At 55.5% G+C, this 27979-nt stretch overlaps 1 protein-coding gene across 1 annotated transcript; it reads right to left on the bottom strand.

Annotated features, from left to right (window-relative positions):
• APCDD1 (APC down-regulated 1) lies at positions 1-27979 on the bottom strand. The gene is made up of 5 exons (XM_010977000.3): positions 27801-27979; positions 18050-18233; positions 14843-15374; positions 3342-3663; positions 1-1923 (listed from the first exon to the last, which is right to left on the bottom strand). The coding sequence occupies exons 1-5, from the start codon at positions 27856-27858 to the stop codon at positions 1472-1474; spliced, it is 1548 nt and encodes a 515-aa protein (XP_010975302.1). The 5' UTR covers positions 27859-27979; the 3' UTR covers positions 1-1471.

The following is a 27979-nucleotide window of genomic DNA, read 5'->3' as shown; positions in this document are numbered from 1 at the left end:
TCGTTTTTTTACATCATTTTATTATATCCTTTCAAGACGGCATTAGTATTCATTAAATAGATCCACAGGTGAAATGTGTTTGGTGGGAGTATTTCTGACATCTTTGTTGGTTAAACCTGGCAGACGTTAAGTTAGTACTTTCATTTGAACAAACCCCCTCAGTACGCACCACAACTTAAAATGTCACCTAAAGACAAAGTGCTTTAGGTCTCCACGCCACCCTTACAACGACCACGCGTGTCACAAAGGCAGTTCTTGAGCACAGGTGTGACGTCCGGCCTCCATCACGGATCCTCCGGCCGCTTTCAGTCACATCCAGGCCTTCTGTGGGCTTCTCCCCCGGTCACTCCGTTGGTCTCCAACGGCAGCCACCTCCGTGATCAGACAGCACCACTTGTAACAGCCCCGCGTGGTGGGCAGACGTGACTCGTCACCTCCCACACGAGGAAGCTCACAGACGCCGCGTGGGTGCCCCAAGGCACTCTGTCAGGCTGGCCTGGCCCCGGCGGACAGTGTTCAGTCTAACGCAGCACGTGGCCAGGGTGTCCCCACCACCTCCTGGGGACAGCCAGCCCTGAGGGCTTCCACACATGGTTTCTACGTGTTCATCTGTGAGGTCACAGAGGTGGCAGTGACACTCCATCCACCCAGCTCTGACCAGCTCCCACATGGGCCAGGATGTGTCCCACAGAGAGGAGAAGGGACGGACGAGCACTGCGTCCTTGCGTCCCTGTCATGCATCGTCACTGTCCCTGCACCACTGCTCCCATCCCCATCCGCCACGTACTCCGCAACCTCGTCCCCCGGCAGGTGTCCTGCCACCACCCAGAAACCAGTGCTGGACCGACGTCTCTGACCCCCACGACGTGAAACAACCAGGTTCAGATGACTGTGAAACTTTAATGAGATGCTTCTTGGCGACTGAAAGTCTGCAGTTTCTTGGCACAAAGGCTGTCGAGGTGGTTCCGAGACACCTGGTCTTCCCCACACCCACATCTGTCTCTTCTCTATTCATAAAAGGTGTCTGTGTCCCAGTCCCAAACCGACTCTGCCCTGGGTGCTGGGCTGTAAAAGCCGGGAGTAACACGGTTCTAACAGATGACAGGAAGCCACTGCAGAGAAGCAACAGAAAGAGCTGTGGCTGGACATCTGTTTCTCCTCCACCCAGAGATGTCACAGTAATGGAGAAGATGACAAGAGGAAGCCGCTCGCACCTGCTCCCCACACAGCGCACGCCCAGCTCTCCGCGACCAGGAAGTGCGCCTCCTCTGGGGGGGGGGGCGCCTGGGATGGAGCGCTGCACAGAGACATCCCCCCGCGGCTCCCAACCCTGGCTAGGCGGGGTGGCGGGGTGTGAGGCAGGAGGACGGCAGTTCCCAGGCACCCGACAAAGAAGCGTCTTTTTTTTTTTGCAAAGGAAACCTGTACATGGTAAGGAATCCGGTCTGGAAAAATAAAACTGTGAGGACATCTATCTGAGGCCGTTCCAGGCGGGCAGAGTCCAAAGGCAGGCGAGCCCGGCCAGCAGCAGGGGACCAGGGCCCCTCGTGGGTGCCTGGCTCCGGCGAGGATGCTCCCTCTGGTCCTCGGAGAAGTCGTCGGGCCTGGGCGTGGACGAGGCACACTGGACCAAGGGCATCTGGTAGGACGTGGCTCTCTTCTCGGGCCTGTCGGGGCTAGAGCCATCGCTGGGCCTCTGGCCGTTAAACAGCAGGTAGCGGCCGCGGACGTCCTGCTCCATCTTGAAGATCTCGTACTCCGTGTGAGGTAGCTTGATGCCCAGGGCCACGCAGCCGTTGGTGTGGGTCACGTCCTGCTGGACGCCCACCTGCCAGGACCCCTCGGCCCCGCACTCGTTCCCGTGGAAGACGTTGAGCAGCGAGGCCGTGGCCGCGTCCATGGGGGTGACCTTCATGTGGTTCACTGCCGAGGAGAGAGCACAGGTCCGTGACCAGGCAGCCCACCCTGCAGACTGACCCGACGGACCCCGGCCCGGGAAAACGGTGTGGACGTGAGCAGTGGCCACACCAAGGGTGCTGCAGGGGCCACTAGGAAGTCCACGCCTGGCTGTCAACGGGAAGCCCAGACCGTGGCTGACCGTGCCTGTCACTATGAGCTCCAACTGTCCCCAAGGAGTTGTCTCTGGTGGCCCCAGCTTTGTGGGATTGACAAAACAGTCAACAAAAACTGGAATTTGTTTTTATGAACAGGTTTTTAAATAGTTTTGGTATCAAACGCCTATACTAATGAGCAACCTGGCAAGTTAATACTGGGCCGTAAATCGGGCAACTACAATAAACTAGGTTGCAAGCTAATTTACAAGAAAAATATGCTTAAATGTTTTAGGTGGAAATCCCAGTCCTCGTAGGGGGCCACTCTGGAGGCCCTCCTAGGGGACCACATACTGTGTACACGTGAGAGCTCTGGGGCGGGCTCAGACCAAGGTGCTCGTTCTCTGGGTTCCATCTACCCAAGGCCCGTTCTCCCTGGAGCCAATCTTCCTCCTAAGGGGAGCGGAGATGCCCTAGGACTTATCTGGTTTGGCAGAAATACCTTCTAAGTGGACCTGACCGTGGGATGCTGTCCCGGAAGGTCACGCCTGTTTCCAGGCCAGCCCTCTTTATTGGTCCATGACAAGGTTGGCACCTCCTTGAAAAGATGTGCAAGCTTAAAAGAAGTTCTAAAATTAGAGACCACAAGAGCTCTCTGCTGACAGCGGCCTGGAGAGTCTCACCCATTACCTGCCTCACTTAGGTGAGCGTGACACGTCCCGACCACCCACCGGCAAGCACGTGACACCTTCCCCAGGCCACGATGAGCATGGGTCGGGGTGACAAGCTCTGAGCACCTGAGCTGTCACTACCGCCGCTCGGGAGGGCACCTGTGCAGCGAGCGAGCGTGGTGCCACCTGGGCGGCTCAGCACCCCCAGGAGCTGCGCGCAGAGAAGGAAACACGCGGACTTGGTTCCCTCCCCGCAGCGTCTCCTTGGCCATGCCGGACACCACGGAGAGGGTGGGCTCCTGGCATCCCAGCCCAAGGCCGAGCGTGAATCCTATGTCTGGAAGGGCTGACGTCCAAAATACACAAGGAACTTTCACAACTCAACAGCAGCAAATAAAAAAGAAAACAAATAACTCGGCTGGCCCGGCCAGAGCAGCGAGGGCGCGGAGGCTGGTGACCGGCACCCCGGGGGCGGGAGTGCTCCCGAGCCCCTCCCAGCAGCCCTAGCAGAGGAGACGCCCTTTCCCGCAGGCTCCGCGTCCCCAGGCGGCTGCCGGCCCACCGGCGGGGCCCTGACCTCGGGGTGCAGCAGGGCGCAGGGCGCGGGCAGGAGCCCTACCTTTGAACACGAACTCCGTGCCACCCATGACCCGGGCGGAGTGCACGCCCCGGCTGTAGCGGCCCTTGGCGTAGATGCTGAAGGTGGGGTGCTTGCAGATGGGGTCGGAGTAGTGGTAGTAGTGGCCCTCCCAGGTGTGGTTGTTGTCGTGGAAGATGAAGTGGCGCGTGAGGAAGAGGACCTCGGGCCGCACCTCGCAGCGCTGGCTCACCCACTCGCCGTGCAGGCCAACCGTCAGCTCAGCCCTGGGGGGCAGGAGGGGCGGCCGGTGCTCGTCCGAGCGGTGGATGATGCGGCAGGCCATGCAGGCGTGGTCGTGGTGCTAGAGCCGAGACACAAGCACAGGGACACGGTCTCCATCAGGGCCGTGGACACGCGCTGCCCCGGGACACGGCAGAGGGGCGACCCAGCCCCTGGCACCGCCCCGCCACCCGGCACTGTGGGCGCGTGTGTGCTGGTGTGTGCGCACAAGTGCACACGTGGGCCTGGCTGAGGGGAGAGACAGGCCTAGACATCTCAGCTGTGATACGGGCTCCCTTCAGAACCCTGTCGTAGTTTCAGGTCACACGTCCTGGACACTTTCAAAAAGAAGGCTGGTATCACCTCACACCCCTAAGGATGGCTACCATCCCAAAAAGACCCCCAAAATAGGAGCAGTGGCGAGCCTGTGGAGAAACTGGAACCCTTGGGCACTGCCGCTGGGAATGTAACAGGGTGCAGCTGCCGTGGAAGACAATTACCTTGCCACCCAGCGATCCCACTTCTGGTCTGCGCCCCAAAGAACTGCAGCCAGGGCCCCACAGAGAGCTCTGTCCACCCAAGTTCACGGCAACATTATTCACAGTAGCCAAGAGATGGAAACAACCCAATGTACAGCAATGGCTGAATGGAGAAACACGATGCAGTCCATCCACACAATGGAATATTATTCAGCCTTAAGAAGGAAGGACATGCTGACACCTGCGACAGCACAGACGCACCTGGAGGCTGCTGTGCTCAGTGGCATGAGCCAGACACGGAAGGACGAATACCGTGTGACTCCACTTACGTGCGGGGCACAGGCCAGTCGCGTTCATAGCAACAAAAGCAGACCAGATGCCCCTGGGCTGGGGCGGGGGTGCGGGGGCGTCTGTGGTGGGTGCAAACGACAGGCCTGCAACAGTGAGTGGACTGAACGTCCCTGAGCTAGACCTAAAACCCGTTAAGACGGTAAATTCTGTTACAGGCATTCTAGCACAATGAGATTTTTCACTAAACATAATTATGATACACAAAACAGGCAGAAAAAGGACACCTGCCAGTTGCTGGGGGTGACGAGGGGGCTGTCTGGGGACAGTGGGTGTCCCTGCAAAGGAGGCAGGAAGGACACGGCCCCGCAGAGGGCGAGCAGACGTCCGGCTGTGTCTGCGGGGCTGGGCTCACATGGCTCACAGGCTCTTAGCTGGCTCTGGCTTTGCAGCCCGAAGCTGTACTTGTGCAAGAGGGCGGCAACCCTGACTTCCAGGAGTGAGGCTCTGGCGGGGTCTGCTTTACTAACCCTAACTGGGACCCCAGGACAAAGGCGACTTAGAAAATCTAGACACTGGCACACAAGGAGGCCACACAAATAGGAGTGGCACTGGAGTGGGAGGGCGACCCTGGCCCTGTGTCCCTGCCGGGGTCCACCATGCACAGCTCCAGGCCTGCAGACAGGGACTGACAGGCAGTTACTCAGGGCGCTGACTCAGCATGAGGCCGGCACGGTGGGTCTTGGGTTAAAGGCCAGGCCACCTGGGAGGGCAGAGAGCCCAGCAGGGAACAGGGCTCCCCACACCTACCTCCACACTCCCCTGCAAGGACAGCTCAGCACCCACTCGCAGGCTTCCCCGTGCTCGTCAGGTGAGCTGAGCGCTGTGGTTTAGGGGAGAGGAGGAGGTTTGTGGCTTGCAGACGCGAGATTGGAGGGGCAGCGCAGAGAGATGAAGGTGGGGGTCTCACTGCCCTGAGTTCCCATTCGCTTCTTGGCTGACGGTTTCCTACAAAGGCCTCTGGGGACACGCGGCGGAAACCAGCCTGCAGCCTATGGTCAGCAGAGTGCTGCAAGCTACAGCGAGGATAGGCTGGGAAGGACTCAGGCACACAGCCACCAGGGCTGTGCTCCCCTGCGCAGAGAGAGATGGCTCTGGCTGGGGCTGAGCCACTGCTGACCTGGGCAAGTCACCCCTCTCTTGGCGTCAATGTCCCTGTGCATAAAACGGGCATTACACCTGCGTAAGAGCTAAGACACGAGCAGCAGATTATGGCGGGTCCACTCAGCGCTCCCAGAATCACCGCGCAGAGGCCGTCTCAGAGTGAGGGTGTACATTTGCATGGCCCTTGGAGGGAAGACTGGACACACGGAACGTCCCCTGCTATACGTGCCACTGTCTGTCAAGTGCACGTCAGGATGAACAAAACACAAATTCAATGAAAAGAGAGCATCATAGAATTCAGTAATTTTGCCATAGTTTGTTTTCTTGTAAACTACTACAAGGTGAAGGTTCCAAATTTTTACCTAAAAGGGAATTCTAATACTCAGAGTCTGGGATGGATAGTTCATATGATGCTTGTAACATCATATTAGCTCCTGCACCCAGGAGGCAGCCCCTTAATGGCTAGCAAGCATCACCATGATCAGCACCTTGATCAAACCGTACCTGCTGTCCCTACTCCCCTGCTCCAGCGCCACATGGTCTGAATGAAACCAGCCCAGTACTCCGACTCAAGTCTGAGATTTCACAGAAAGGACAGTGGGGCAAGGTAGTGGGGGGGGGGTGGTTCTGGTGCCAGTGCCTGTTAACAAGCACATCAAGTGCTGCAGGAGACAGCCTTGGAAAGAGAGACCCCTCTAAGAACACAGGCCAGGCAGCTTCCCACATCCCCCAGAGGAGGGACCTCCCCTGGGAGCTCACCAGCTGGCAGCCTGCTGACTGCTCCCCGCAACCCCTGCCTGCTGAGCAGATCCTACACAGACCACGAGCTCTGCTGGTACCCTCCCACCAACCCAGCCTCCACCCTCTTCCTCCCATTCTGCACAACTCGGTTTGCTATCTGTGGTTTGTGAATTGAAAAACAACCATTGCGACCACTTTCCTTTCCGGCCATTCTAGGAAGACATGAACCTTAATCCCTGGAAAGATCTGCTTTCTCCAATACCATTATCAACTCAGGAACTGCCCAGAAAGCTTGGGTGGGCGGGGAGGGAGTAAGGGGTCTTGGTTCGCTGCTGGGACAACCCAGGGATCAAATGCTCTTCAGAGAAGGAAGAGACCTGGCGCAGAGGGGACACCGCTGTCGGGCCCAGGCCGTTCCACTCCCAGCACGGCAGCACTTTGAGCTTTTTGTAAGGATGAAAGGGCAGGATCCTGCGCTCTAAGATGAGGGCCTGGCTGAACTGTGGTCACCGCAGGAGAGTGATGGTCCTGCTCTACTCGAGTGTCTCTGACCTGCAGCAGAGAGAGCAGGCCGGGCAGCTGCGGGGAGACGTGTCACCCGTAGGTCGCGCAAAGCTTTAGCGAGGGAGGGAGGGAGAGGAGGGAAGCTTGCCCTTGGGTACTGGTCCTGCCAGATTCCTAAACGAGTTATGTTTCTTGAGTTAACGTTCCTTCGTTGTGGTAGAACATCCACGACAAAGAAGTTACCGCCTCAAGCATGCTCAGTGCGCAGGTCGGGGCACTGAGCACACTCACACTGCTGTGAGGCCATCGCTGCCACCCCCTCCGGGACTCATCCGTCTTCCCAAACTGAGGCTCTGTCCCTATCAATACGACTCTTGATTGACCCCCCAACCTGGCCCTTGACAACCTGCATTCTACTTTGTCTATGAATTTGACTCCTCTAGGGACCTCATATAAGTGGAGCCATTCAGTATTTGTCCTTTTTGTCTCTGGCTCATTTCACTTATCGCAGTGTCCTCGGAGTTCATCCGAGCTGCAGAAGTTGTCAGAATTCCCCTCCTTTCCAAGGCTGAAGAGTACTGCGTTGTGTGGACAGACTGTGGTTTATTTGTCCATCGGCAGGCACCTGGTTGCTGTCACTTTTTGGCTGTTGTGAATAACGCTTCTGTGAACATGGGTGCACAATCTCTTTGAGACCCTGCTTTCAACTTTTTTGGGTGTATATCCACAAGTGGAGTTGCTGGGTCATAAGGTAATTCTGTCTTCAACTGCTGGAGGAGCCGCCGTGTTATTTCCCACAGAGCTGCACCATTCACCTGCTCAGCAGCAAAGCACGAGGGTTCGATTTCTCCACATCCCCACCAACAGCTGTGTCTCCCTTTAACAACAGTCATCCGAGTGGGTGTGACGGTGATGTGGTCCCCACTGCGGTTCTGTCTCACAGTTCCCTACTGACCAGGAACGGTCAGCATCTTGCCATGTGCTCATGGGCTACTTTTACGTCTTCTTTGGAGAACTGTCTATTCAAGTCCTTCGCCCATTTTTAAATTTTTTTTTTTTAGTTCTTCTTGTTGCTGAGTTGACTAATTGCTGTTTTAAACAACCGTTAGCTGGCATTAAGGAGACAAAGATGTCACAGGTGAGTGGGATTTTTGGCCTCTCTGTGGATACTGTCAAAAAGGGGACAGTTTTTACCATAGCTGGATAATGGGGACACCTCTGTTTTCTGGACAGATTTTTTAAAAAAAATCTAATTTGCACTCTTAATTACCACCATCCTTGGCTTGAATAAAAACCAAAAGACCTTTAGGAACAAGCATGAGGAAACCCAAATGAAGGCTGAGACACAGTATTTGCTCTCAAGTTTCTCCTTCCCAAGACGCTTTTCTTAAACAGCAGCCTCTCCCAGTTACTACCGGGAGAAGACTGTCCACACGAAGAGTGGCTGGCACCAGGACGTCTCATTTGCTTCCTGAAGGTACTCTTGTCTGGGCCACGCTCTGACCCACAGTTCCCACTGAGGCTCTCCCTTGCTCAGGCTCTCCCGCCAGGCTCCGCGTGGCTCCCTCCGCTGCGTCTCACTCAGAAAGGCTCTCTTAACGCCTGGGTTTCTGCACACACAAGAGCTGAAGGCTAAAGCAGAGGGCCCAGAACGTGATCCACGCTGAGGCTCTACACCAACGACAGACAGCTTTCATCCCGGGGGCAGGGGGCTATACAATTAATCGCTTAAGAAGGAAACCAAGCTTATTCTAAAAATGAAAAATCAACCTCAGATTTTACAAGTGAGCAACGTTCTAGGCAGAGAGAGGTTCTGCCCACTCTGCCCAGCCCCGGCAACAGGTAAACAGCACACAGGGCGCTGACTCTGAGGAGGTCCCAGTACACCACCTCCTCACGCACAGAGGGACAGAAGAGCATGGTTGAGATGACTCCAGGGCCCAAAGTAGAATTGGGACAGGACTCGGTGTGGAGCTCGCTGTGTGCCCTGGGCCGCCCCTTCCATTGAGGTCTGCAAAGAACACACATCAAGGACTCTGGTCCCCGGAAAAGGTCCTCTCTGGCTGATGACTGGCAGGGCTCTCCAGGCGTTGCCCATCCCCTGCCAACATTCATTTCTGGAGAGTTGGTCTGTCAACAAGATCTGCTGATGGGATCCACTTGTTTCCAGCGTCTTCCTGGAATGGAAGGAATTCCCCAACGTGATCTTGCTGTGAATAAATCAGCTAGAGAAGCGGTCTGAATAAAACATTCCTTGGGCCACATGTTTTGTTCAAGGAGGAGGAGAAAAGGGAATAGATGATGGAAAACTTCCCTTGCTAAAGTTGTGTTCTGCGGAGAAACGCTTCTCAGGTAGAAACCTCCAAGGCTAGTGAGTGCTGCTGGAAGTCGTGTGCACATGTGCAGTCCCCAACAACTGTAGGTGTTGTCTCTGCACACACGGACGTCCTTCCTGGCTCTGCAAGCTCTCTGGGACCAAGACCAGTGCCCTCCCCTTTCCTATTTCCCATGACACCTAGCGGAGCGTGTGAAGGTTCATGACTGCTGGACGGATAGAAAGTTGTCCTTGGATACGTAACAGCAGTAACTGAGCAGGCCGGCTTTCATCACAGCGGTCAGGGCTGCCCGCCTGGGGCAGCGGCCTCTCGGGGCCCCTTCAGAACTGGGACCCCAGGAGGTTGTGAGCTCGGGTTCACCTGGTCCTCCTCAAGGGGTCATAACGATTCCGCTTTCAGCAGGAAGGAGGGGGAATGGCTGAGGCCGCACGTGTTGTGTGTGTCTACCTGAAGCTCCAGGGCCACCACTGGAGGTGGGTGGCCTGTCTGGCCTGCGATCTGGCACCTGCTCCTGGCAGGCAGGGTCAGTGATGACGTGACCACACAGCAGTGCTCCGACCCCGCTCAGCCTGGTCACCATCTGCCAGGAGTGGGCACAGGTGCTGAGGGCAGGGGGACCCAGCCTCCCAAGATGCTGCACAGCAGCCCCAGCCCACAGCGGGTTACCCGAAAGGGGCCTGGGCCGCAAGGACTGTGGGAGATGAGAGAGGCGGGTGCCACTGACCCCCGGGTCCTGCCCTTGCCTGCTGGACGCCTCCGGGAGCAGAATCGCCTGAACACCACATCCTGGGGGTAAGAAGGGGGACCCCGGGCAACACGGCATCTTCTAGGAATGGGTTTTCTAGGAATTTTAGCATCTGAAAAGTTAGCTCACAAAGGCCTTTCCCGTTTTAGGAAATATCAGTAAATCACACGAAAGGTAACTCTGCCTCCCCCTTACGATCCACACACACCGCGGACGGCTGTATGGAAAGGACCCCAAGACGACGGTTCCTGAACACAAATGGCCAAGAATGGCGTCAGGAGAAAACCCGGAAGAATTTTTACTTGTTTCTTCCACTCCTACTACTTGCAGCTCATTTAAATGCTGAAGTAGACTCATTTTCATGGTCAAATCTGCTGAAAAAGCAGTGCCCTCCCCCCAGGTCTGGCCGCCTTCTCCCCCTCCCGCCTCCCCACGGCGCTCGGCCAACAAGTCTGCACAGGACGACTGGACACAGACGGGTGACCTCATGCCCGCCCAGGCGTTCGTTCTGTCCTCTCTGCTGTCTGGCCTTTTAAGGGATGAAATGTTTACCCCTCGCACCGTCCCTGACAACAAGCGCTTCCCCGTCTGCTGCCTCCTCACGCACAGCAACCCTGCACTCAGGGCTCATGAACTATCACGAGTGTTTCTGCGGTGACGGCGGGCGTGAGGAGCTGTGCAGCATGGCCGTCGGGACACATCCCGTCCTGACCCAAACACAGCGTCCGCATGCCGGGTGCAGGGCTGCCTCACGGTGCACACCTGGGAGGTCCCGGGCTCCAGTAGGCAGTGTCCTCGCCGTCCCCACCTTAGTAAGGCGGGTTCCAGACGCTGCTGAGGCCATGACTCCCTGAATGCCCCGGTCCTCTGCCACCTCTGGACCCCATTACCTCCGCAAACACCCCTCCTTTCCCTATACTGGTGGCAAGAGTGGGGACACGGGTTCCTCCATGAGCACCCACTCCCCCATGTGCCCGAGGAGAGACCCCTCTGCTGCAGACCCGCCTGGAGTCCGCTGTCCACGGCCGTGTGGTCCAAAGCCCCTTGACGTCACAACGTCGAAACATCTTCCACACCCTGAAGAGGCTGGAGAGAAAAACCCTTCACCAGCAAAGGGCTGCCCCAGCCCAAAGGCCTCTGAGAACTGAGGGGAGAGAGCACCTCCTCTGGTGCTCGGGCGTCCCCCGAACACGCTGCTGCTCTCCTTCCTCCGATGGGCAGCCCTGCCGCCAGAGCATTCCAGGCAGAATATTCCAGACCCGGGGTTTGGGGAGAGCTGCGTGGTTTTCAGGCAACCCCTCTGACTTTGACCTGTGGCCTAGTCAGTGCAGGGTTTTGGACAAAGGCCAGTTCCGTCTGCTTGTAAGTCTGGTCCGGTTCCCCAGCCATCGCTGGCTCCTAGTTACCACGGATGGCTCCTGGGAAAGATGGCACCTCCTGGCGGATTCCACGGCACGGGAATCCGGGCAGAGGGCAGTGGTTGTCCTGATGTTGACTCGATTTGAGCAGAGCGTCTTCTTTCAGGGAGACTGAGGGGGCCTTGATTGTTTTCTAGGGAAGAGCAGCCAGCCGCATCCGAAAGAACCTCCTGGCACACCTGAGCCTTCCAGCGCTCCGGGCCTCACAGCAAAGCTGCTCGAAGCTTAGAAAAACAACTCGATTTAAAGTTTCTGTTTTTACACGGTGTCTCGTTTCCAAAGGGGCTGAGAGGAGGGGTTTTAAACTAATTTAGTGTTTAAACTAATTTTCAGCCAGGTCTCTATGGACTGACGATTAGAGAAGGCGAGGAGTTCGGCGGGGGGTGGGGTGGGGGGGCGAGCTTGCCGACAGGGACAGGCCCGGGCCCCTCCTTCCCAGCAGGTCGGCGGGCCTTGCTGGGCAGCCCGGTGGGCAGGGAGCACCTGGGGCTTTGAAGAGGTGCCCACAGCCCAGTCCATTTATTCCTTCTCCTTGCTGTCCTGGGGCAGGATCGACAAACTTCCTGACGACTCGTGCGCCGCAGGCCAAGATGCACGCGCCAGGGACAACAGCAGAAGAAGGGCCCTTTCAGCTCCCAGCGCCACACGGGGCCAGGCCCTGGATGCCGGCCGGCAACCGCCCCGCCCCGCCACCGCCTTCCTCTGCAGCCACAGCCCTCCTCCCAGCCTCCGAGGCCGGCCTTTGCTGAACTGGTTTTAACTGAGCGTGGTGACTGTGTGTAGGCAGGATAAGGTCCCGGCGCAAATCTCAGCAGGTCCGAAAAGGTTTGCAGTGACCAGTGTGCCCCCAGCCACACACGCCCTCCTCAGCGGCCTGGCTGCCCCAGCACAGGATACCGGCCCCGTGGGCGGCTTGCCTCTTGCTTGTACCTTCACACGTGGTGCCACGCTCTCCATGCTCCCCCGCACCTTCCTTTAAACAAAAGCAGTGCGACCTGGGTAACATCTAAGAGACCCGGTTCTTCACCCTGAATGTTTCTGGAATGAGGCACCGCGGCCTGGGGTTTGCAGAGTTCACTTCTTATGAATCTGTGAAACGTTCCCACACGGCCTCAGCCGCAGAAGGAAGAGAAAACGGGAGGAAAGGTTTAACAACATTAAAACCTCAGCAGCCGTGGTCCTTCCCTGGGAGCCGTCAGCCAGAGAGCTGCTCACCCTAGACCACGGCCAGCGGCCCTTCCCGGGTGCCCGGCGGCCCAGGGCTTGTTCACCAGCTGATTCTGATGCTGTCCCCCATTTACAGAAGAGAAAAACTGAGGCCCCAGGAGGCCCGATAACACTGCCACCCCCCATGGCTGATGCCCACGGAGGCCTGGACTCCCGTCTCCACAGGCCACATTCTCTCCACTTGATCCGACTGTGTCAAAAAACACAACTCCAACTGTGTTGTGGGTGAAAACCCTAAGGCCAGCCTGACACCTGTCACCCTAGTCCCCAGCCCACGAGTGATGACTCACTTCCAAGACCTCCGTCCTCCAGGAGCCAGAGTGCGGGCCAGCTCCCCCAGCTGACTACGGGGTTTCATGAGGGCCGCCAACTGGAGCAGGGACAGGACTGGGGGAGGGCGAGAGGACCGTGTGGAGCTGCAAGCTATGGAACCCCAATTCACCTTCCCCAGCAGGCAGCAGAGAGGAGGGTGCGGACACAGGGCGGGACAGGCAGGTGTTGTGGTTAATCCTCTCCTCTTCCAGTTTAAGTAGGGGTCAAGGATCAAAGGGCCCATGTGGGTGTCAGCAGGTGAGGACACAGAACCTGGACCCGATGTCACGCATGGAGAGCAGAGCAGGTCGGGAACGGGGCGGGAGCCGGCAGGTGCGGGCTGCTCACTGGCCGCCCCGTCCCGGGACCGCGGGGCCTCCACCCGCCTCTTCTCTCCTTCTCGGCCCGGCCTGCTCACCGGCGTGTCCGCGGGAGGGCGCGCAGGGATGAGAGGGCCCTGCTCCTGGGCCGTCTTCACAAAGGTGCAGGTGAGGCCCCTGGGTTCTGGCTCCCGGGGGGGTTTCTGCTGGGCTGCAGACAGCTTTCACTCCTGACACTCCTCCACCCTTCCTCCCACCCCCAGAGATAAAGTTGGCTCCACTGTGCTCAGAGGGGGAGCGTCCCCTCCCGCTGCCTCCTCACACCTGCGCCTTCGAGAGCTGTGCTGTCTCCCTGCAGCGTCCGACGCCAGCTCTGGATGAGGTCCCTTGATGGAGAAGAAGCCCACAGGTCCTCCAATTCCCAGACACCTGGCTCCAGTCTCACCTTGGAGCCTCCGCGTCCCCGTGGACTGGGTGGGGCCTCCCGCCTGCCCTCACCCCATGGGACCCCTAGGTTCCCAAGTGGCAGGAGGGCTGTCCTCTCCCCTGCGGCCTGGCCTCACTGTGCTCCTGGTGCCCCTAGAACTTCCTGGGCCCAACACAGTGTACCTGGCCCTGGGGGTCACCTCACCATGGTGGTGGGGGGACGTCCCCAAGAGGTGCATCCGGAGGAGACAGCCTCCCAGGCCGGCCCCCTCAGCAGGCTCCCCACAATCAGAATAAAGGCAAGTATCATCACAGGAGCGCTCAGTGAGCGACAAGAAGACCGAATGGTCTGGAGGGGCAGTCCTGGGAGGTTTCTCCACCAGGTCTGAACGCACTCAAAGGACAGAGAAGAAAACAGATGTTTTAAAAACAAAGAAACCACCAAACAAAAGTCAGACAAGCCCTGCAATGAGAGAGCTGCTGTTCTAGAGAGGATTCTAGAAAAGTGGATCTGACAGCGGGGGGGGAGTGGACACACTCCAGAGAAAGCTGCCTGCCCCGCCCCGGCCCCTCCAGGCTCCGCCTTCCCAATTTCTGCGGTGGAAGCGGTCACATTTCGTGCAGACACAGACTCCCAGCCCGTGGGAAGGAAATGCCTGGTGAACTCCGAGTGTAATTACCGGACTAGCATTCAAGAACAGAACATTATCAGGTTTTAATTGTTTCCTGCCCTCTCAGTCCTCCCTGTGGTCACGGCGACTCCATGTTTCAGTCAGTCCAATGGGAAAAGCATGGGATCTGGGAAAGGTCTGGGTTCAAGTTCCAGCCCTGAAACTCACTCAGCGGTGACCTTGGGCAGGACCACCCTCAAACCTCAGCTGCCCTCTGTCTCCCGCTAAGAGGGTGGTCATCACGTCTGCCTGGCAGGCCCGTGGCGGAGACCAGGCAGGACGTTCCCCAGGCCCCCGCTGCACTGCTGCTGCCCACCCACACCGACCCCGGCCGGGATCCCTGCCGGGCTCATGTGTCTCTCCCAAGCGCGGTCACCGTACCTCCACGTTTGCCTGCAAGCAAGCTTTCCTCTCAGAATCACAGAAGAGGTTCCCAGAGGCTCAGAGCTAGAAGGAGCCTTGGGAGTGTGCCAGGACCACCACCCTCAGCAAACAGGAAAACGGAGGCTGCATCACAGAGAAAGTGGCGGCCCACCCAGGCCCCTGACCCGGGCTGTGTCGCCCCCAGCCCTCCTGTCCCAGTGCCCCCAGTGCCCTCCCTCTCTGGGGCCCCCGAGGCAGCGGCTGTACCTTGGCGTTCTGCAGGGGGGGCTGGTAGCTGGACGGCCGGTAGAACATTCTCTGGGAGGCGTCGGTGTGGATGTCCCCCAGGAAGAGCTCCTCCACCAGGCGGTCCAGGTCGTGCTGCAGGTGCTGCTTTTCCACCCGCACCAGCTGCAGCTCGTGCATGGCGAAGCTCAAGGCCCGGGTGCACTCCCGGCCACTCTCCTCCCGCCACAGGTCGTAGGGCACGTCGGGCATCCAGGGGCCGCCAGCGGGCACGAAGCCAGGGCAGGTGTGGTTGACCAGCTGGCCCAGCCGCTCGGCCACGGCCTCAGAGTGGCAGATGACCTGCACACGGTGCAGCTGGTAGTCGGCCTCAGTGCCACCGCGGATGATCCAGGAGGCCTGGCGCAGGCGGATCTTGCCCCGGACGACCAGGGTGTAGGTGGGGCTGGCGCAGCGGTTGCCACGGTAGTAAAACTGGTAGGCCTTGAAGGTGTTGTTGTGGTAGAACCTGTACGACCTGGTGAGGAACTCCGGGCCCGAGCGCACCTCACAGCTGGGGGAGGGGGGGACAGAGACTTCTGAGCCCGGGGGCAGCGTCACAGGCGTCAGTGACGACTTTGACGCCAAATTGCTCGCTCTGGGCGGACGCTGCTCTGAGCCCTCTCTGGACCCCAGTGCTGAATCTGCCCTACAGCCTGGCAGCAGGGTGGGTATCAGCCCTGCCCCTGTTTGACAGATGGGGAAACTGAGGCACAAGGGATTAGGAAGCGGGCCCCAGTGCCCGTAACCAGGCAGCATCAGAGCCAACATGACCTCTGGCAGCCCAGCTTCCGCATGCCCCTGGGCAGTTGGTACCAGAAAATCTCCCGTTCACTTTAGGAACAAAACGGGGGAGCAGGAACCCATGGTCCTCAGTCCCACGTGCGGCCTCACGTCCAAGTGTGGAGGGGAAGGGGAGGGGAGTGGCGCCCAGGAAAGAAGCTCCCCTGCGTGGCTCAGAAAGGGGTGACTTCCTGAACACTTCCACCATCTGGACCCCGCCCAGAGCAGCCAGGTGCCAGATGTCCATCATCCTGGAAGGGAACCCAGTCTTGGGGAGGCGCTGCTTGGAGAAAGTTGGAAATTCACCCTCCCATCCAGGCAAAATGAGTCTTCCCGCTAGCGGAAAAGCAAAGAGGCAAACAGGGTTCACTTGGTTGTGCTGTTGACAGCGGGAAAATGTTTCTTGCTGTGGCATCAGATAAGTGCTAAGTGCCTGACCTGGAGACACCTGGACGGGGAGTTCTCACCTGGTCGGATGGCAACCAAGTCCTACATCTGCAGCACAGCCCGAACCAGGAAACGACCAGGTTTTCTTCAATGCATTGGAAACTGAATTTCTCTGAATCTCATGCAAGAAGCCAAAGTCTGCCTGTGACCTAAAGGTCCTAGTCGCGGTTGCATCTTACCTGTCTTGGCCTTACCACTCTGCTCGTATCTATGGTTTATATATAAGTCTATTTTGTACAGTAATTCAGGCTTGAGCAGGCTTCGTGTTGATAAATCAAGGCTGGGACTGAAATCCCAGAGGGCAGTGGTTCTCAAAGTTATTGGTTAACAAACTGGTGAATGAGCACCACTTACAAGTGGGTACCACTTGCTAGACAAAGCCTGTCCCCGGTGGACATCCAGCACCTCACAGTACCGTGAGCATCAGTCTCTGCGACACAGGAGCAAGAGGAAGCCCACGCTTCTCCCCCAGGGGAGGAGGGGTCGCTCCGAGGGAGCAGCGATCACGCCCGCTGCGGTGCAGACAAGAGGATGGGCGCGTCCTACCACTTCACGTGAGCGTGACAACCCGCTGCCCGGTCCTGAGCGCAGGGTCCGCTGGGCCCACCCACTTGGCCATTGGCCCCCACTGCCTCCCCGGGCCTCCGTCACCTCCAGCGGGGTGGGTCGTGAGCATGGCCCTGGGTGGAAACGCTTCAATGACATCCCCGTTCTCTTAAAGGCCAGATTTGCAGAGACCTGCCTGCAAGGGACCCGCGGGCTGACCCCACCACCTCAGAGGCCTCGCTGGGGCTACTGCCCCCCGTTTACGAGCCCCTCCTGTGATCCCCCAATCCAGACTCCGCCAGTGCTTCTACAGGGAAGGCTCTTCCCCCGCCCTGGGTGGGCAACGCCATCCCACGCGTCCTCTTCTCGGCCAACTTTCCTACCTCGCCCCACCCTAAAGTAGGGGCCCTGCTAGTCTCCACGAACATCTGTTGTTTTCTCCCTCTTCATAACACTTCCTTGTGTGTTTATCTGTAAAACTCCTGAAGACAGGGGCCACGTCTGCTTTGTTCGCCGCCACACACGCAGGGTCGCCAGCAGCGCTTGCGCACAGCCCACGTTTGTGTGCTCCACAAATATTTGTTGAGTAAGATGATAAATAATTTAAAAGTACATCACATTAAGATTAAGATTTGTGCCAATACTTACCAGGCAGTTATTTTGAGAAACCTCATTTTTAGGAAAAAACAAAAACCAAAAAACCCTCTGGGCCTTCATCCTCTTATAAAATTTTTTTTTCTCTCTCTCTTCTCTGTGTGCCTGTGATCCCGCCCCCAAGAGACCTGGAGAAGGATCGGTCCCACAGTCAGCTTTGTGAATTCACAACCATTTAATGGGTAGGGAAGGAAACACTGCAGGTCTGCCTCCGGGCTATTTTTAACAGCTCTAATGGCAGATAAGCCCCAGCTCAAACTGGGATAAATCTTAGCTCCACAGCCTGGAAAAGACACCAAGAGCTGTGCCCTGGCTGGGAGAGGTAGCGTGAGCACCTTTTAACTCACTCTCAGAACCCAAAGCTGCGTATTAAATGACCAGAATGTAGTTAGCATACTTAGAGCATCAGAAGCTGGCAAGTCAGGTTTCAGCCTGGTGAAACACAGGTCCCTAATTTCACTTGGTAATGGTCTCTTTTTAAACACGAGTGGCCCTACAGAGGTCGGTAAACAAGGACACATTCCCGTAAGTGTGGGTTCACGGTGGGGCGGTGTCACCGCTAGGGCTAAGATTTCTACAGGACTCAGCTCAGTTTCTTTACCGACCAGCATTTCCGACTCACTAGGCTCTGAGTTAAACCGGAGACAACACCAGAATCACTGGACGCTGTCGCAAGTCTGCGCATCCGAGGCACGCTAAGAAGGGCCTGCCATGGCAGGGGCTCTCCGGGCCCTCCCGGACCCCTGCCCCGTCTCTTACCCGGTGGACACCCAGTGGCCCTCGATGGCGGGCGGCATCTGCACGGTGATCCTCGCACCATTGTGAAGGTGTTTGAGCATGTGATGACACTGGGATTCCTTGAACGCCCTCCACGCACTTTTCTCCAGGGACCTGGGATGTGATCTGCTGTCTGGATGAAGGAGGGCAGAACCCTCTCCCAGCCCTGAAACAGAAGGAAAAGGCAGCCTGGCGTCAGGCGGGCGGACAGCAGATCGGAGTCAGGTTCTCCTGCTCCACCAGGTCCTGTCACTTGTCTTTGCTCTCCTGGGATTCACAACCCACAGTGAGGCTCCTGGGAGGCCGTCTCCCAGGGGAGAAAAATGGGGGTCCACGGAGACAACAATCCTGACTTGCAAGAGGTCACTTGGTGAGTTCCTGGCAAAGCGAAGGGTCCGTGAAACAGCAAACAAGGCAGTGCAGCTCAAGAGTGTCTCACCAAAGGCCATAGATGGGCCTGAAGGGACAGGCAGGAAGGGTGGTCAGGAAGGGTGGACAGGGCAGTGGCAGTGACACAGATGGGAGGGCAGGGAGCCAGCAGACCAGCCTCAGTGAAAAGGGCAAAGAGAGACAGAGAGAAAGGCCCAGGGTTCAGCTGGGGATGTGCCCCACCGTGCCCCTCTCCTGCCTCCCGTCTGCCCGCACCACCTCCTGCATCTGGGGGCCTCAGGTCTCCAAGAGGATGCCCTCGGGAGGGGGTGTGGGTCCTACGCCCTTCCCGCAAGGGGTAAGTGTGACACTCCTCCCCAGTTATCTTCAAAGGCTGCCAAGGCTGCTCCCCAAAGTTGGTGGCAAACTAAACATATGTTACAGGGTTTAAAATGGGAGGAATTACGAGAAGACTGTACACTTGTATTTTCCATGGGTAAAGGGACACCAGGACTAAGTTTATCTGCAGGATGCATCATCTAGGTCGGCCAAAATGTCCGCGTGCAGAACAACCTCCAGCCTCGAGTTCAGAATACAAATGGAGTTACAGTCTGAGAGCCCGCTGTCTCCTTTGAGACTCACTGCTAAAGTAATTCACAGTCTGATCAGTCTTCATTGTGGACCTACTATGTATTGAGCACTGTGTTAGCGAAAAAACAAAAACAAAAAACAAAAAAACCCACTAGCTAGACAAAAGTACAAAAATAAGATATGGATGTTAACTAAATACTGTGCTCATCATTCCGAAATGTATGTTAAGTGCAACATCACCAACAACCCCATTCAGCCAAACCAGGAGAGCCACGGCCGCCCGAAAATGAGGACAACACGAAAAGTCAGGCCTCTGCACCTGGCGGCGGAGACACTAGCGCTCAGGGCCGACATGCAAAGACCCCCTTTCCGCAGCACCCCGCTCCCATCCCGCGGAAGCCCCACCACCACAGCGATGGTCCTGGGCCCTCCCCGCCGCCCCTCCCCAGGGAGGCCACAAGTGCACTGCCTCAGCCGTTGTTCTCTTTCTCTTTGCAAAACAAGCCTGTTTTCAAAATCCACGCCTTTTGATCAGCCCCCTCCCACCCGTGGTAGTAAGGGCCCTTCCCTGTTGGCAGTGGCACTGGGCCAGGTGGAAAGTCTGGAAAGTTCAGGGGTGGACACTCAGCAATCCAACATGGACATCCACCTGCACTGTGTCTTCTGATGCGCATGATCCCGACCCTAGTGTTTTCATCCTCATCCGTCTGGCACCTGTGTTGATCCCTCAGTAGCTCTGAACGAGAGGAGGGAGGGTGTACTAAACAGGGTACCTCCACAGACCCCAAGAGTTGTAATCTTGACGCTAGGAAGCCCTTCCTGAATTCTCTGTTAGGAATGAAGCCAAGGAATCAAACGGTACAACTTGCCATCTAGTGGGTCAACTGTAATGTGGTAAAAAAAAAAAAAAAAAAAAAAAAATGAGATTTTAATTCAAGTTACAAGGCCCTGGGAGCTGGGGGAGATTCTGCATTAAATACAACACCAAGGGTTCAGTAAAGATGCCATCATCTCACCATCCACCAAGCGATGTTCTAAAAATTGATTTATACCCCCTTTTACACCCGGCAGACGTTTTCCCGTAAGATCACGAAGGCCGGGAGAGGAGTGGATGTGGGTGAGAACTCACCCACAGTCATCAAATCCAGGACGGCAGTGATTGTTCAGACGCGTCACTGTTATTACCAGCGACAGAAACACTTGGCATTCACACAATGACACGACGCCTTGACCGCAGCCCCGCGCCACCCCGGGATCGCGCGCTCAGCCTCCGGCTGCTGCGTCTCCTCAAGGAGACCAGGCCAGGGCTCCAGCCCGCAGCCGCGGGCCTCACGCGGCAGGTCATCGGGCTGCTCTGCACATGTGTCAACAGCAAAGCACCGCACAGCCTCGTCTTTTGGTGGGCGTCTCCCTTTCCATAGAGCTGACTGCTGTGTGAGGAACTGTTGTCACTGCAGTTACTTCTCCGGTGATAAACACCTGCCTGGCTGCTGTCGAGCCAACTCCTGCGGCCTGTCACAGGGCCACCTGCCTGTCACGGCGGGCTTCTCTCCAATGCTCAGAGTGCTGTCTTCAGATGTCTGCGCTAATTTCAAAACCAGCCTATCTGCAGCTGAACCACAGGGAGGGAGTAACGAGGACCCACGCAGAGGAAGAGACATGGGGACAGCCCTGCGTGTGCCGCCCTGAGCACAGGCTGGCCTGGAAAGGGACGAGGAACCACTCAGCGCCTTTAAGCAACGTCATACACGACAAGAAGTCCATCCTGGAAAGACTGCTCTTCCTCTTTTTGGAGGGCGGAGCAGCAGAAAGATCAATTATGAAGCTCTGCAGTGATTCAGGGTATCATTTTTGCCTGAAAAAAATCAGGAAGAGAAGAGAAGGAAATTGCTTTCAACAAAGCAGTGAGTCCTCTTCATAGACTCAGAGAGGGACTGACCATCTCCGGCATGTTGTGGGGGAGGCATCACCCAGAAGTCATTTTAAAACTAAGGGAAAGCGGGAGGGAGGGTCAGAATGACGGAGGAGAGTAGGAAGCTACACTAACTGAGCACTGACTCTGAAAAGTGTTTGCAAAATACTCACAAGCCCTGCGCTCACACATCTTAAGCTGGGCGAGCCAACCGTCCCGGGGTCCGGCAGGCGGCACCCCAGGCTGGCGACTGAGTATAGAGGAGTTCCTGCCTGAGAGTAGCTACTCTTCATAAAAATAAACGTGCTCCTTACATACAGTAACTGTAAAAACCCCCACTTAGCTGGATTATCTGTGTGACTGGAAATGTTGCTTGCTCCCAATATTTGAAAACTCTGCCGCTGAATGTGGAGCACGGTTGACATGATCTTTCTCTGACGATTCTGGGTCTCAAAGCCGCTCCAGGTGAGACCACGACCAGGAGCACCAGTGCCTGTGGGATGCACCCTGGATACAAGGTGTTGGGGTGGACAGGTGACAACCCTGTCTGGGCCCCTCTCTCTCATGAGAACATGCGTGTACAGGAGCACTCACACAACAGCGTCGGCGGTTTGGGTGACTGAGGATCCTGATGTTCCGGGTGGGAAGACTAGCTAACGAGGTTCCATTCATTAAGATTTTGCTGTACATGAATCCAAGGACAGGAGTGTCTCAAAGGGTGAGACGGCAACAGAGTGGTAAGAAAGGGGCTTTGGCTAAGTCGTCTGATGAGTCTCTGTTCCCCTGTACAAAGTAGAAATCACAATAATGGGGACAGTGACGCAAGCTGTGTAACTCTTGACGATTCGCTTTACGCATGTATTACCTCACTTATCAAATGCCGGTGACCACAGGCACAGGGAGGGTCGGTGGAGAGCCCTCTGCAGCGTCAAGGGTTCTGGGAAGAGCCAGGCCTGACAGCAGACACACCGGAAGTGCTCCGCTGCCCGCCAGCAGCATCCTGAAAGGGGGCACCAGCATGACCCCACCGCTTAACGGTCTCTGACATCCAGGTCCCGTGGCCTGGGCCCAGATACAGTGATTAAGACAAAGGGCAGTGCCGTTCAAGTCAGTGTGGGAGAAAATGTAGACTCTGGAAGGAACTAGTCCTCCCATGGGAAACAAACTAATTTCAGAAGGCTTTAGAGTACAATTGTAAGATGACCATTTCCAGAGAACTCCAGAGATGCTGCAGCACTGGAGGGTGGACTCGGGCACAGATGTGTGTGCATGCACACGTGTTCCTGCACATGTGTGTGTACGAGAGTGACTGACTCCCAAGGAATAAATCACTCACAACACAAATCCTAAATGACTTCACAATGATCTTAACTACTATCAGAATTGCACGTCTACTGTGCAGAGTGAAAACTCCCAAAGATATCAAATAAAAACCCAGATTTCCTGAAATGACGTATGGGATTGACCGTTTGCTCAGGGATCCACACCCGACGTCCAAGGCCCGGCGGCCAGGTGTCTGTTTGCATCGTGGAGGTCAGCAGGCTCCACACCAGCGGGCAGCCCTCAGCGCAGACTTCGGGGGCACAGGTGTAGCACTTCCACGTCACCCACTTATTCCTAAACCCCTGGTCTCTCAAAGAGAAAGCCAGGCCACCAACAGGGACCAAAGAGGGAATGGGAGCCTCATCGCTGACGTGGGAAGGGTAGAGTGGAGGAGAAAAACAGGTCTGTCCAGGTTCCCGATTCCTCAGTTAACATTTAAATAATCTGAATTGTCTCCATCCTATTCGTCAGCTCCTCGCCTGCCCGTTAAGACTAAGAACCCAAAGTTCTAAGCCATTTGACACATGATAAGATGTAAAATTAGCTGGAAAGGAAACACGTTTCAAACACACTTGGGACTGAATTAATCTTCGATACGATTAGTCCCTGCCTGTGCACTTTAATGCTTTAAAAAAAAATCAAACAAAAAAGGCCAAATGTCAACACATTCTCCGTGGGGTCTCGGGTGGGGCCCTGAAAGATGACTCTGCTCACGGGGCAGGTTCCTGTACTCTCTGTGACGTGACACACATTACCTCGGTACCCAGGGTGAGGCAGCATCTCCAACAGGAACCGGTGTGACCCATAAAGACAGGGCAGATAAAACGGGCATGAGTAAACGTGGGTCATCACTTGGCTGGGACACACGCCGCCCTGCATGCGGACACGGGCTGTGGAGCGGGCACTGCTCACGCCCCCGGGCAGGGTGTCCTCTGGGGAAGAAGAGCAGGTGCGTCTGGCAGACACGCGGAGGTCACTGCCACGCGGCGCCCGCCCTACCCAGCGCTGCTTTTCATCTCCGCCTCTTTTGCGCTAACAGCTAAGAACTGCTTTGGCCATCTTTAAAGCTTCTTCTCGAAAATATTTTCCCTTTATGAGAAAGATCATCAAGCTGAGATTTCAAATTCCTGGCTTCATTTAACCTTAGAGGAAGATGATGTCATTTTCTAAGCCATTTTCTTCTAAGGCCACGGTTCCCAGGCCAGACCGTGGGGTGGAACCACAGTCTGCACAGTCTACACGTTGGGCCTGGAGCTGATGGCTGCTGCCACACTTGTGCACTTCAGAGAGGTCGTGTGTGTGAGTGTGAGATGTGATTTGTGTGTATGTGTGTCTGTGCGTATGGTGTGTGTGCACGTGGGTATTCGTGTTTGGTGTGTATATGATGTGTGTGGTCTATGTGTGTGTGGTTTGTGTGCATGTAAGGTGTGTGTGTCTCGTGCATGGTGTGTGTATGGTGTGTGCATCTGTGTACGTGTGTACGTGGTGTATGTATGCTGTGCACACAGTGTGCGTGTGCGGGGGCCATCCTCCCAGCTCTGGGCTCTCAGGTAAACTCTTCTGCACCCCCCCCCAGACATCCTCAGGACTCCTGAGAAAGGGGACCGCTGCTACTCACAGCCCTGTCCCCAGCAAGCAGTGACACGGGCCCACGGGAGGCCTCGTAAACTCACCTGTTGACCGAAAGGTTGGCTGAAGGAAAACCCTCACAGAATAGAACACCTACAGTGATTTTCAGGGACATCCTCTCCTTTCTCTCACCTAGGTCCCTATCACATGACTTTCCAAAACAACTTTCTTTCCAAATTTGAGAGACCTAAATGACCTGTGCACAGATGTGGCAGGAGGCCGTGGCAGGTGTTTTGCTGAGGTTTTCCCGGGGGTCACTTCATGCACAGTCTGCTGAAGACCAGCCCCGCTGGGTGAGCTTCCCGCAGACGCACATGATCACGGACAGACCTTTTTATATTTCTAGTCCTGAGTGTTTTACGCTTCACTTTGATTGATTCTCTCAAGCTGTCATCAGTCCGTCCCCACACAGTACATAATTACACAGCCGCACCATCCACTGAAGTTTAGTTCTTTACTCATTCAGGGTGAAATCGAAGGAACACGGCTATGACAGGACCTCTCAGCCACGTGCTTGAAGCCCGTCAGTTTATCTCACAAGAGAACATTCACCGTCTCTCTGAGACCCTTGCTCCCTGCTAGGAACAGATGCGTCATTTCTTCTCGATTACATTTTATGATGAAGGGGAAAAGTGCACGACAGGCGACGTTTTCCTGGGCACAAACACTGTCCTTGGTAAAGTGGTATTTCAGACTCCCAGACTCCTGTTCTACCCTATGCTTCTTCACATTTTGTTGGTTAAGCCACACTTTTTTTTTTTAAGTTTTAACCGAATACGCTTGAGTGAAAGGGAACAGCTCGAAAGTATCTTCACATTTCAGAAAAGTCAGTGAATTCTACAAAAGTAAACAGCACTGGTGAATAGTACACGTCCCCAGCACCACTCCAAAACGTAACCGTTCGCATCAGCAAAGAGAACGGGCACTTTGGGGCACAGTGTAGCCCCACTTACACTGAAACACCTCATGCTGAACTGTGCTTCTGGAGCCGAATGATTTTTGTAGCTTTCCATCGAAGCCAAGAGCACAGTGACAGCGGACATCCTCCAGCTGTATGCCGTCACGACATTAGATCGGTTTTATTTGGACTCAGAAATGCAGTTGTTTTCAGAAGTGGACGAAGAGGAAAGTAAAACTGACATGTAGACTTTTGTCATCACGTTTTGAACTCGGGTCTCCCGCTACATTTACAGTTTTAAAAACAGCAAAAATAAACACCAGGCTCCGGTCTTGCCAGAGCCTAACTGACTCACCAATAGGACCAAGGGGTGATTTATGAGTTGCATGAGTTTAAATAAAAGTTACCACAAAACTGAATAAAGACTGGACGCCAAACACAATAAATAGTTTCTATAGCATTGTCATCCAGAATCTTCCTGAAGGCTTTGTGCACTTTTTAATCTTATTACACTTGCTAGTGTCACAAATAATCTATGAATGATGCCTGAAACTAAATGTGTTAAACTTTGTTACAAGTACGTTCACAACCATAGAAAACATGTCTTTACCTACTAAACGCTATCATAAACAGACAAATGGCGTGCTGGGGCTAGCAAAATAAAATGTGTAGGTATCAGGGAAAAAATCACTAAGCCACTCTAAAGAAAGTTCAGATAATTTCCTTCAGGCTTAGAACTTCTATTAAAATATATAGTCAATCTCCATCTGTTGCTATAGAATTTTAAAATGCCTGCCAACCCCCTGACTATAGAGCAGAACACACTCACAACCCATTCTCTGGGTTAGGTTGATTAATAACCATTTTCTGTTAAAACTGTTTCAATCAAGTGAAAATCAGGCAGAAAGAGGGGGAAAGAATACCCAGTTCCTTCCTGGTGCTTTGCATTATCCTAGCGAATGTGACAAGCCTTTCTTAACCGCAGAGATTTATACACTGAAGGTCTACTTGCCCGGTTTATTTCCTATGCTGGAATCCAACACTCCCTGCAGGATGTGAGTTGATCTATGGGCAACTTCAGTGTTAATAACATTGCCATTGCAGATTCACTTTGAAACGGGATAACTTTTTGTGGGGTTATCCCCATCATCCAGTTAAACTTCGCAAACCTCATTTTTGATCTTACATCCTCTTGGGCAGACACACGCGTGCACAGAGTGCACACACGCCCAGGATCTGCTGTCCTTCCCTTCAGGGTGCAGATGCTTGACTCCTGTCTTCCTTACTCCTCCTGCGCGCTGGGGTCTGGGTAATCCCTGATCCCCAAGGCGGCCAGGTTGACTTAGGAGATCTGGGGCTATATTCGAACCTCACGAAGGTATACTTGGACTCCCATTAGCAGCTCTTACTTTCCCAGCTTGGATTCTGGTGCAGGAAGGACAGTTACAACTTCCACCTCCCAAAAGGAGGATAAGCTGAGGTGGCCCCCGCTGCGTGTCTGAGGATCACCTCTGTAGTCCAAAAGGCAATGGTTTTATGCAAAAAAACAAAAAACAAAAACTATGTATGCCAACTTTTAAAGTAATTTTTCATTTTAAAGTCATTTGCCCACATGATCGCTTTTCTTCACAAATATGATGACAGATTTTTTTTAAGGGGTCAGTTTCCCCTGTTTTATCTCCCTCTCCCTTGTGTTTTTGGTGTGTGTGGCAGCTGCTGTTTGATCTGTCCATCGGCTCTGATTTGTTTCATCTTTCAGCCAAAGATTAAAACTGCTCTGTAATTCTAAGCAGATGGGCCTAGGAGTGCAACCCTATAATTATACCTTCTCTCTTTGGCCCTCGAACTGCAAGCCTTCCAAGCTGACTTTAAAAGTCTGGGACCACTGGGGCTCAGAGCACACCTCGGCAGTCGGGCAGGTCCGGCCCGGCCCGACTCCTTCACAGGGCCCGTGGGCTGGGCCGCCCCCGCCGCCTGCCCCGAGCAGGACTAGAAAGGAAGCAGCAGCACACGGTGCCCGACTCCCGTCCCGGCTCTGTGGTTACAGTCTCCTCCCTTTCCTCGGTCGCCTGGGGGTGGGGGTCGCTGCCCCGTCTTCAGTGCCACCTAATGCTTTCTGAAGCTGGATCCACTGCTGGTCCTGCTCAGAAACCTCGAGGCCAGAGGGTGCTGATCGGATCTGACCTCCCAAGGTTTGGGGCGGCCGCGGTGGGGCATTGAGACTGGAGAGCCCGGCTCCTGGTGGAGACTCTGCTGAACTGTCAGGTGTCCACCATTAGGGAAAGGTGGCCCAGGACATCAGAATCAGAACAGTGTCTTCTGCCACTGCCTGTCCCCACGATCACAATCTCCCACAAAATCTGTCTTCCCACCCCCCATGCCACGTTATCTTATTTTTCTCAGTGCAATCCCTGGAACTCTTCTAAGGCCTGCTGTTCTTTGGCTGAGGGTTTCTTAGAGCTGCTGAGAACATGTGACACATGAAACACAGAAACAAAAACAAAACTACCAAGAAGAGCAGGAGGTAAGCAAGGCTCAGGCTGTGGAGAACTTAGGAGACTGGTTTTAATTACTGCACTTTGGCTATTGGGAGACCCTTGCTTCTTGAAACTGTGACCAGAGAACTCACTGGTCCCCCTGGGAGAGCCGCCCTCAACATACACTCATCCTCAAAGAGGCGCACAGAAACGCTGCAAGCTGCTTTCCCCCTGAAATGATCGATGTCTCCGTACAGTCCCCTAAAAGTTTAGAACACAGCAAGGGCCCCGCCTGCGCTCTGACATTCTGGAAAAGGGTCGCACAGTCTGCGATTTCACGACGGTCTAAGTCGGAAACCCCCGCACCGTGGACACAAGTGTCCCCGGGACTTGGAGATAGTCTGTGTGAGCGCGCACTCTTCCAGAGAGCAGACGGGCGCCCGGGAAGGCGAGCCTCTTTCAGGGCGCACAGGAGAGGCTGTGACCGGCTGCGGGGTCCCCTCGGCTTCGACCCCTCCTCCCCCCGGGACTCACCGTGAAGCAGGAGGGCCGGGAACAGGGATGTGAGCAGGAGGCGGCGCACACAGGACATCTCCAGGCCTCCTCGGGGGCTGCCCGCGCGAGCCGCACAGCCCGCCGCCGTCCGGGGACCCAACTCCCCGAGACCCGCCTGCAGCCCGGGCGGCGCGGCCCGGCGGCGGGGGGACAGGGCC

This window comes from Camelus dromedarius, chromosome 32 (genome assembly GCF_036321535.1).
Source record: "Camelus dromedarius isolate mCamDro1 chromosome 32, mCamDro1.pat, whole genome shotgun sequence".
NCBI classification, from domain to species: Eukaryota; Metazoa; Chordata; class Mammalia; order Artiodactyla; family Camelidae; genus Camelus; species Camelus dromedarius.
The sequence above is the reverse complement of the archived record's forward strand: the minus strand, read 5'-3'. Positions and strand labels throughout refer to the sequence as shown.

What these genes read in the sequence shown, in the direction of transcription:
- APCDD1 (XM_010977000.3), bottom strand. Translation starts at nt 27,858, where the DNA reads ATGTCCTGTGTGCGCCGCCTCCTGCTCACATCCCTGTTCCCGGCCCTC. An exon ending in CCCGGCCCTCCTGCTTCACG is followed by an intron (nt 18,234 to 27,800) that starts GTGAGTCCCGGG and finishes CTTCTGTTTCAG; the next exon opens with GGCTGGGAGAGGGTTCTGCC. An exon ending in CCCCCCTGCAGAACGCCAAG is followed by an intron (nt 3,664 to 14,842) that starts GTACAGCCGCTG and finishes TCTCGGCTCTAG; the next exon opens with CACCACGACCACGCCTGCAT.